This window comes from Lytechinus pictus, chromosome 5 (assembly GCF_037042905.1).
Source record: "Lytechinus pictus isolate F3 Inbred chromosome 5, Lp3.0, whole genome shotgun sequence".
NCBI lineage: Eukaryota > Metazoa > Echinodermata > Echinoidea > Temnopleuroida > Toxopneustidae > Lytechinus > Lytechinus pictus.
Window position 1 is genome coordinate 51586619 of NC_087249.1, and position 10556 is coordinate 51597174.

At 36.1% G+C, this 10556-nt stretch overlaps 1 protein-coding gene across 1 annotated transcript; it reads right to left on the reverse strand.

Moving 5' to 3' along the window:
* Window positions 1–2684: 2684 nt before the first annotated feature.
* On the reverse strand, window positions 2685–10556 carry LOC135154062 (protein Red-like). Its single transcript, XM_064099211.1, has 7 exons — window positions 10182–10556; window positions 7011–7100; window positions 6544–6610; window positions 5211–5299; window positions 4319–4430; window positions 3739–3776; window positions 2685–2813 (listed from the first exon to the last, which is right to left on the reverse strand). Exons 3-7 carry the CDS (start codon window positions 6604–6606, stop codon window positions 2783–2785), a joined length of 333 nt encoding a protein of 110 aa, XP_063955281.1. The 5' UTR covers window positions 6607–6610; window positions 7011–7100; window positions 10182–10556; the 3' UTR covers window positions 2685–2782.

Here is a 10556-nt window from a genome sequence, read left to right on the forward strand (position 1 = left end):
TACCATGATTTTTAGATGAGAAGAGAAACAGTGACACTTCTTTCAGAAACATCAGGTGAATTTAGCCATCACATTTTGTTGGTATTATATATTGTAAGCCATTTAATACTTAAGGTATATATGACAATTATGTACATAGCGTTTAATTAAACATCCAAAATATATTACTGATACAGTCTGACCTCGTTTCTCATGACTGGCACTAATATAATTTGTATACCTAAGTGAGATAGCTGGCTATGAGAGAAATGTAGTGGGACACCATTCAAATGAAAAATTTATAGGACAGAGGCATGGACCTGGCCACGGAGGATTATCTATTGTTACTGGGGTGCTGTGACAATGTTCAGCACCCAGGGGTGTGAGTGGTCACTAATAAAAAGATCTAAAAAAAAGCTGAAGTGTTGAAAAAGTCTGAAATAGAAAGAGCTCCCATACTTTTTGTACAGAGGAAGGCCAAAAATAAGCTGAAATTAAGCTGAAAATCAAAACAAAAAAAATCTGAAATCAGATAAAAATCTGAACTCTCACACCCCTGAGCACCCTCAGTTACAATATAATATTCCTCTGTGGATAGGGCCCTGGATAGAGGGGTCTATTTTAGAACATCTATTTTGAGAGAAGTGGATGATTCTGGATTATTGATTGTCAATTTGTTTGTATAACATCAAAATCAAATGATATAAAAATGAAAATGACTAAAATGTCTTGTTCTCTCTGTACATGTAAAGAGGTAACATGGTCCACAGGCAAAGCTGCACGACAAAAACATATGTGGATAAATGAAGGTCAGCTATACAATATTGAATTGTATTCTAAACTCACAAGTAGATGAAACACAGAGTTGGAATATTGACTGGAGTGACAAGAGCATATTCATATGAAGTATAGACTCCGCATAAGGTGACGTTTAATAAGTTTAATAAATTGAAAACTCGAAGCATTATTTCAGACCATAATATACAAAACATGTGTTATTTACATCTTCTAAGTCAAACAGATTTCTATGGCTCTAAGAGATTTGACTTAGGCTTCCTGTATATCCCCATGCACATTATACTTTTGCACAATGAATTTTACACATATATTATTCTTAAAAATCTACACATTACACCAATCCTCAATGAATTCTCTGGATGTACGTGTACTATATTTGTGAAAGATGGGGAGAGAAAAGAGAAAGAAGAATATAGAGTGAAAGCAGAGAAAAAAAAGGAATGTGAAAGAAGACAGTCCATTCTCTTTTCTATTGCTCCATGACTGATAAAAGAGGATAAATTGAAAATAAGTTTAAAATTCCTTTTTATGGTAATATTATTTAAATAATACATGAATGCAAAGTTTCTGTTTCTGTTTCTGTTTGTGGTAACTCCCGTAGGAACTCGGCAGGACAGCATTTTTTGCTGGTAAACGCCAAGCTGGTATATAACCAATTACCTTTGAAACATTTTACGTCTAGGTTAATCAGTCATAGTGGCTGACGTAATAGACGACAGATATCTCTCTTGGGCCTTTTTATCAAAGTGGAGACAATGGCAGAGTTAGGATTCGAACTCACAACCTTGCGATTATGAGTCCAATGCTCTAACCACTGGACCACACGACCCGTTGAGTGGTTCGTTCAAAACATGTACAAGAGAAAGAATTTCAAACTCCCCCAATCTACTAAGTCCCCTCATCTTAACATTTGATTTGATTAAAAAGGTGACACTTAGATTACTCTGTTCATTTCTAACAAAGAATGCATTAGAGAGTAGCAGAAACTCTGGATGATCTCTACATACTTTGATTGTGATGCCATTGTGGTGCAATATGTGAAATGCAGAGGTAAAGCAATCAAATTTAACCCTAAATAGACTGGGCTATTTTGATGCCTAAGAAGACTGGGGGGGGGGGGGGGGGCCTGATTCAGCCCCCCCCTATGATCTCGGCCGTCGACCGCGCGGAAAATTGGCACGTGCATTACCCACGGCATAATCTCCAAGACTGTAGGATCAAATTTTCCGAAAAATTTCAAAATTCATTAATTATGCTAATTTATGCGTAAAATCAAAGATTTGCTCTAATTAACTAAATAAGGCCTCTAAACTGCTATTTTTTTTATTCAGACTCTTTGTAGGATTCTAATCAAATGTACATGAAAAAAAATTCAACATCACAATTCTTTTCTTATGTATTTTATTGTTTTAAAAATTTCTTATGTATTTCTTTGTTTTTTTACTTTTTGTTTTTCATTGTTTTTTCAATGAAAATCATCCGTGACTTTATTCTGACCATAAACAAGATGAAATTAATTTAGTTTGATTAGTAAAATTGAAAATAATGATACATTTATGAATTTTGGCTGAAAACACAATTTGCATTGGATTTGTACACAAATTCACGTTTTTTAGCAATTTTGGGTCGACATGTACTTACGAAATGTTGCGTAATTTCGGAACCACGTACCCGGGGGTCGCAAATTTGGTCTCAAAAGTTGCGCAAGACTTGAAAGAAAAAAGTCATGGAACGGCGCGGCGCCTGCTTTTCGCATTACAGATTTATCGCGAAAAATGTCGAGGGGGGGGCTGAATCAGCCCCCCCAGTCTTTTTAGGGTTAAACCTCCTTCCGCCCTCCACAAATATCCAAGAAAACATGTTAAGATGATGCTCTTCTGTTCCTTAGATGGTGCTGAAATCATAGATGCCCAATGACATCTTATTATTCTGACAATGACTTCATCAAGAAATATTTTTTTGTTATATACAAAATGTTACATTTATCCAAACACGAACCGGTTAATCAGTACTTGGGTCGTTTGTAGTCAACTTCCCTGCAGGATGAACAATACAGGGAGACAAACAGCACACAAATAATAAAGTGAAATGTTGAGGGGAGTCAAATCACATTAAAAATAAGAAATTTCTTTACATGCATTTAAAAAATTATCAATAATTAAAAAGCCTGTCATATTTTTTAAATTAACTCTCAAGTCGGGCAGATAAAATTGTTTGGAAAACTGAGCCAGGGCAACTAGAGCAAAATATTGCCATTTACAATATTTTTGAAAGTTAAAATCAAAAGGTAATGACTAATTACTAATCAAATATCTACTGGTAGATCTTTGAAATAGGTCACACTTTACATCAAAGTTTTAACTTGTTATGTATTGTGAGCCAGACAGGTATTAACGTTCAACAAGTGATGTATGTTTTCTATGACTTAATCTTTGTTCTTTGTTTATCAAAGTTGCGTCCTTTCAACTCTCTTGTATGGATCAGAATGCTGGAGAATTACAATAAAAGACCTTCATAAGTTATCAGTTTTCCACAACAAATCTCTAAGGAAAATATGTCGCATTTTTTGGCCGAATATGATATCAAACGAAGAACTATATGATAGATGCCAATTGGGATGCATGGAAGGCATTATACAAAGAAGACGCTGGAGCTGGATTGGCCATGTGCTAAGGAAAGAGGATGGTAGCATTACCAAAACGGCACTCTATTGGACTCCAGAAGGGAAGAGGAAGAGGGCGAGACCCAAGAACACCTGGAGAAGGACCGTAGAGAGGGAAATGAGGGACCTGACCTGCACCTGGGGGGACACTACGGCGCCTGGCTTTGGACAGAGTGGAGTGGAGGACTTTTGTTGCTGCCCTACGTGCCCACCCGGCATAATGGGCAGTAAGTAAGTAAGTAAGTAATCTTTGTTCTTATTCCGTTAAGAAACATTTGAATTGAATGAGTAAGCCTTACCTTTTTCCCTCTCCAGTCTCTTTCCTCTTTGCAATGATCTGGATAAAAAGACAATAGGACAATTGCACTTACGAATGATTTTTTATGGAAAAACCTTAGACAAAATTTTGTACAAAGGAGCTTTTAGCATGTACTCATGAACTATGAACAGGGGTACATTGGTATTCACCTGAAAGTTAAAATTTTGAGTTCTTTGTTTACATTTCAAAAACATGAAAGGAATATTCATTATAGAAATCACAACCAACCAGCCTTCATTCCAATACAGATTTGTGAAATGACCTTTGTAAATCGTAAAGAGTCTATCATCTTTTAACATTCACAAACATCAAAATATCAAGTATCATTTTGCATACTATATTTTGTATCATTTTGCATACTACCTGAATATACCTTTATCAGTTTTTCATTAACAATGATTACCATACAACCTCACCACCATCATTCTCATCACTCACCACAACGATCATCATCATCATCACCGTCATCTTCATAACAATCATTATCACATCACCACCATCACATCCCAGTCACATCATCATTATCTCCATCATAACCACCACCACCACCATCACCTCACCTGACTAATTTTCTGCCATTCTCTATCTAGTGCAGCCTTCTCATTCTTCTCTGTGTGAGCTCTTCTTGTCTTCCTTCCCTCGGATGTCTTGATTCCAAACTGAAATGCAGCTCTGTGAACAAAGAAAGGAGAGGAAGAGAGAGAGAGAGAGAAATAAAGAGGTAGAAGGAAAGAAAAAAAGGAAAGTCACAGAGATAGAGACAGATAGACAGAGATAGAGGTTGAGAAAGCCAGAGGGAAGAGGGATAATGGGAGAAATTATATATGTAAAGGAAAGAGGTAATATGATCGTTCTTTTTTTTTTTATGTCTGGTTTTTCATCTGTAAAAGCTTTGCAATATATGATGGCAATTTCAACAAAATAGTGGGATTCATCATAAATCAATAAACTCTTTTGTACAACCAAACACAATTTTTCTAAATTTTTACTTCACTTCATGAAATCCTCAAGCCATGATAAATTGAGTCCATTACGCCTTTTCATAAGATGCATATAAAACCAAAGATTTTTTAAAGGTTTCAATTACAGGCAGTGGGATATACATCAGGCATTTTTTTATGTGGGGGGGGGGGGGGACTACTTTTTACAACCTACTGCTTAAATCTGCAACATGAAAGAAGCTTTAGCATTGCACAGAATGGGGATTTACCAGTGCTCTTTGAGGATCTTTGAGCATTTGGCTTGTGTCCTCATATCGGATTGTCTCAACTCCCCAACCCGACGCGATAACCCAATGTGATAACACAAACCAAGCATTTTGGGTGCAAGCTCTGTGTACTCTGTCCCCTGATATACATACTTTATGGAATTTCCCTAATGTATATATAAGAACTGGTATACATACAAACAAATAAATATATTAAATAACATAACATAATAAATAAGACTTACTTTGGCAAAGCTTCCTTCTGGTTCATATAGTCACTGTATTCCTCTGCAGTGTCAAAATCCCATCTTCCTACAGGACCTTTCTTGTTACCCTGATATCAAAGAGACAAATTAAATCTGATAAAAACTATGCTATTTCAAAATTTGCTTTCTTCCAATAAACTTCTTCATTATAACATTTTGTTAAATTAAATATACATTTTATATTAACTTTTCTGAGAGCCATGGGTTAAACTATTAGCCAAAATGTCATTTTTAAACAGTCTTACATAACGCGATATAGAAAGAAGCCGAAACGTATATACATGTAGCTTATCGAGAACTGGAAAATGGTAAACATTTGCTTGAATATACCAAATCCTGTTTTATTCAAGTTTGAACATGGGGTCAACCTATTCCTTTCTTCTTCCCTCCCCTTTCACTTCCCTAATCCCCCCCCCCTCTTATCCCAATACCTCCTGATAATCTCCTATTACCCCTACCTTCCTTTCAAAGAATCTCCAACTTAACTCACTACAAAATGGAGATTGTATGGGACTGTATACCCGGTACACAATCATCAACGTTTCTTTTCTGGTGAAATGTAAAAGCACAATTCCCAGAAAATGTTAAAAAAAACCTTGGGAAAATTACTCAAAATGCACCTGCTTTAGATTACAAGAATTAATTTTTCTTTTAAAAGTCACCACTGCAAACTTTTCTTCTATTTTTTTAATGAAGGAAAATGACATTCTTTTTTTGAAGTCAAGGTTACTACAAGTAGCTTGTCTAGCTGGGCTCCTAGCTGACCAGGCTCCCTATGGGGATGACAACCCTCGCTTGCATCCATACGGGCTGTGAAGGGGAAAACCCTGTTTCAGTCCCAGGAGCAAGTGGGTTCGGCCCCTGGTTATATTTGGTTTGGGTTGACTGCCATTCCATCTAATTACTATTGTCACATTATTTAATTATGGTTTATTCTGTGGCAGTCATGAGCCACTTTTCATCATTTTATGATGGCAACATCAGGCCCAGAGAACAATCTTTAAAAAAAAATGCATCATGAAATTCATAATTGATACCAGAGTAGCTATCTACCACCAGGGGCAGCAAGGATAACCTCCTCAGATTAAAAAAAAGAAAGAAATGTACGATAAAAGACAAAAAGAAAAAGGGGAAGAAATGGACATTAAAGATTATTCCCACGGGCAGGCATATTCGAGGACAAATAATAAAACCCTGTGCATGAGACCTTGATCAATCATTGTTCTTAGGGTCTAATGCATAGGTTTCCTATTGTTATGCCCTCCACTGTAACGTTACACATATTGACTGATGATCAGATAATAATTCTCACCTGGTCCATTTTAGAGTAATCTACTTCATCATCAGAATCATCCAGAGCATCAGCTGTTTCCATTGCACTGAATTTTGTAGAATAAAGAATAGTCGAAATCAATAAAGTGTATAAGGACATTGTAAAAAAAAAAGAGAGGGATTTACCTCAAAAATCTTGCTGGAAAAAGTTGATCAATAAACAAATATTTTCTAATGTATTAAAGGTTACAAAAAACAAATACCCCCCCAGACAAAAAAAAATATCTAAAAAATAAACAGTATTAGTAAAAGATTCGAAATTTTACATAACACAGCATTTCTTTTAAAGGGAATAGTATTTAATCAAGTTTACAAGAAACCTTTGATGTTCCTAGCTCTCATTGTATTTTGATTCCTCTGCATGTTCCAAAATTATTTACAAATATAAATTTAATGAAAATATATAATAAGTAAAAATTACTACACATGAAAGAGTTGATCACTTACCCTGGGTAACATTCAAAGTAGCTGTCAAAGTTACCTCCTTTTTTGCCCTGTCTCGACTTCTGTCTGTCTCCCTCTCCAGTCAAGGCAATGCTAAAATGAAACAAGGAGATTAATCAAGATTAATCACACAAATGGTAGTTGTCTAATATATTCATCATACATACTAAAAGGTCTTGTATGCCAAGTCCAGTTTTAGTAAGATATAAAAATGGAATGTTCACAGATTCTTATTTTCAGCTAGACAGTAGTAAAAAAAATTCTAAACTAAAGGCCCTGTCACATCATTCTGTGCAAGCCTTGTGTGAAACTATTTTTGCTACCTGTCGGTTGCCTGCATTGACAGTATCTCGCACGTATCTTACATGCAGTTGACCGCAGGAGCGCATTGCAAGTCAGATTTGCAAGCAGCAAATTTTTTAATATGCTCAAAAATCATTTAGCAATCACCTACAACTCGCCCGTAAGTCTTGCGCGGAACGATGTGACAGGACCTCAAAATATTATGAGTTTTTTACTTCCTCAATATGAATAATAAACAAACAATGGGCTAAAATAGGGCAAATCTATTACATGCATCTTCATTATTAGACACGTGTGCAAACGAAATACACAAAAAGAAATCCCTTGCTTATGAACAAAGAGAGAATGGTTGTGTGTATTGTGTGTATTGCAATACAAGAAAGCAGGCTTGAATTTTCCCTACCACATTGTAAAAGAAGAAATTCTTGTGTATTATCCATATACACTGTCATTCTCTAGAAGCCACAATCAGAATATAAGATAATCAGACAGGTGAATTTTTTTTTCAAGGGAGACTATCTGATACAATATTTTTTCAGTGTCAGATCAATAATCATATTTCTTACTAATACTGGGCAAAGTTTCAACAACATTATAAGGCAATCTTGAACCTATTTGAATGATTTTTAAAAACTCTCTCTTTAACTGCTGAACATCAAGAAAGGCCCAATATTAGAAAGAAAACTGGTAACAAGGAAAGTGTATTTTAGTTGCCATTAAAAGCTTTCCACTCTTTATCTTTGAACTTTAAAGGAGAAGTTCATCCATACGATAAGTTGGTTAAACAAAAGCAGAAAAAGTTGAAAAAAATATTAGTGGAGGTTTGATGAAAATTTGTCAAAGAATAACTGAGTAATGAATTCTAAAAGTTAGGATTCTCTGATGTCAAAGATGAGCTGCTCCTCCATATGTCATGTGATATGATTTTTTTTTTTAATGTAATTTTCTCAAAAAATTGAAAGCGATTTTACTTCCGGACTAGAAGTATCATCAGACACATCATATCATACCCTTTTCTATATCAAAGAAAAATATTTTGATTCATATTGTTCCATTCAAAATATTTGAATCAATGTAATTTATGTTTACAATAGATAGGGAAGCTGCTCGCATATGACGTCAAAAATTAAATTTTTAAAAATCATTAACTCTTATGTTCTTTGATCGATTTTCATCAAACTTTCACCAATAATTCTCTCTAAATTTTTCTGCTTTTATCAAACCTAACTGAAGCAGGGTGAACTTCCCCTTTCAGTTGAACAAGAAAGCCATTTTATAAGCATCCCTGAAATTACAAAAGGTGGGAGTTTCATAAAGCTGTTTGGAAGTTACTCCCAGCATCATACAAGACTGGTGATCCATTGTCTTGTAAATAATGTACATGTACCCCAAAATTGATTTGTGTTGATTTAGCAGAAAAGGCAAACAAGAGTGTCGCTGGGGCGAGCACGTAATATGCCAGCCTGTAACAAGGAAACGGAGTTATTGGTCAAGCAAGAAAAGTGGAAGGTGGCGACTTGACCTTTAAAATTTTGACCTCAAAATAAACAAGGCAAAAGCGATTTTGTGTCTCGCCCACTTATGAAAATAACCAGAAATACCGTGACTTGCGAGGGTACGCAACAGAATTGTATCGAAACTTCATATTGTGAAATGACTGGGATGGAATAACACTTGTCATAAGAGCCTTGCACGTAAACTTTAATGTTGACCTAAAAATGACCCTTGACCTTACCATGTGACCTCTGACTGCAGCATAACATGCAGGTCGCCTAAGTACATCTACCATCCAAGTTTGGTTGAAAAGTGACTTACGGTTGCGGAGTTAGGTATCATAAGAGAGTCTTGCATGTAAACTTTAACGTTGACCTGAAAATGACCTTTGACCTTACCATGTGACCTCCGACTGCAGCATGACATGCAGGCCCCCCAAAATTCATCTACCATCCAAGTTTGGTTGAAAAGTGACTTACGGTTGCGGAGTTAGGTGTCATTAGTCTTGCATGTAAACTTTAACGTTGACCTGGGGGGCGTTTCATGAAAGGACTTGTCGGACGTTTTATCCGACAAGTCCCATTTTATCCGACAGTTACTATAGTAACAGTACCTCTCAGCCAATCAGCATCAGAGAAAGATGTCAGATCTGACAACTTGTCGGATGAAAATGTTGATGAAACACTCCCCAGAAAATGACCTTTGACCTTACCATGTGACCTCCGACTGCAGCATAACATGCAGGTCCCCCAAATCCATCTACCATCCAAGTTTGGTTAAAAAGTGACTTACAGTTGTGGAGTTATGTGTCATAAGGTTTGTGACGGACGGACGACGGACAACATTTGGATCCCTAAGTCTCGCTTCACCTCTGGTGGGCGAGACAATAAAATTCCTCGGATCCATGCTAGTATCATACACACCAAATTATATGAGCCTAGGTTAAGTTAAACTAAAGTTATCATGTTTACAAGGACTTCAGAAGGGTAAGATGAAATCATGTCACTGTGAACTTGACCTTTCACCTTTTGACCTCAAAATCTTAAGGCTTCCTGGGATCCATGCTCCTATCATGCACACCAAATTATATGAGCCTGGGTTGAGTTAAACTGAAATATCGCGTTTACACAGAAAAATTAATGGACGGACGGACAGACACCGAGCGTGAACCATAATACATCCCATCCCGTAGCCTGGCGGGCGTATTGGTTGAAATAGAAATCAGAAATAGAAATCAAAGGGTCACAAGTCAGGAATAAAGGCATTCGCAACTTACGAACAGCTTCATGAAATACCCAGAGAGGGAGAATAGTACATAATGTTAAATTTTAAAAAGATATAGGAATATCAAGAAAAAACATTTTTTAATAGACTTACCCTCTGTCACGTGATGAGTGAGCTGTGAAATACTTGGGTTAAGGCAAAAACAAAGAATTATCAAGGTCATGTGGTCTAGTGGTTAGAGCAATGGACTCATGGTCAGAATCATGCTCTGTCATTTGTCTTAACTTTCATAAAAAGACCAGAGAGTAATTTGTGTCATCTATCAGGTCAGCCAGTATGCCTGATTAACTGATTAACTGAAGTAAACAGTTTACCATGTAATTGGTGATGTACCAACTTGGCTTTATACCAGCAAAAAGATGTGCTGCTGAGTTTCTGTGGTAGTTACCATAACAGGTTTTTTTTTTTTAATGAAAACACATTGGGGTACATATAGTAAATCAAATTGATTCAGAAATTTCATTAGAC

Bases quoted from the DNA above. Each gene is read 5' to 3' on its own strand.
- LOC135154062 (XM_064099211.1), bottom strand. From the start codon at position 6,606: ATGGAAACAGCTGATGCTCTGGATGATTCTGATGATGAAGTAGATTAC. The intron at 5,300-6,543 runs GTGAGAATTATT...CTTTGATATCAG, and splicing joins ATTACTCTAAAATGGACCAG to GGTAACAAGAAAGGTCCTGT. The intron at 2,814-3,738 runs GTAAGGCTTACT...TTCATCCTGCAG, and splicing joins GAGACTGGAGAGGGAAAAAG to GGAAGTTGACTACAAACGAC.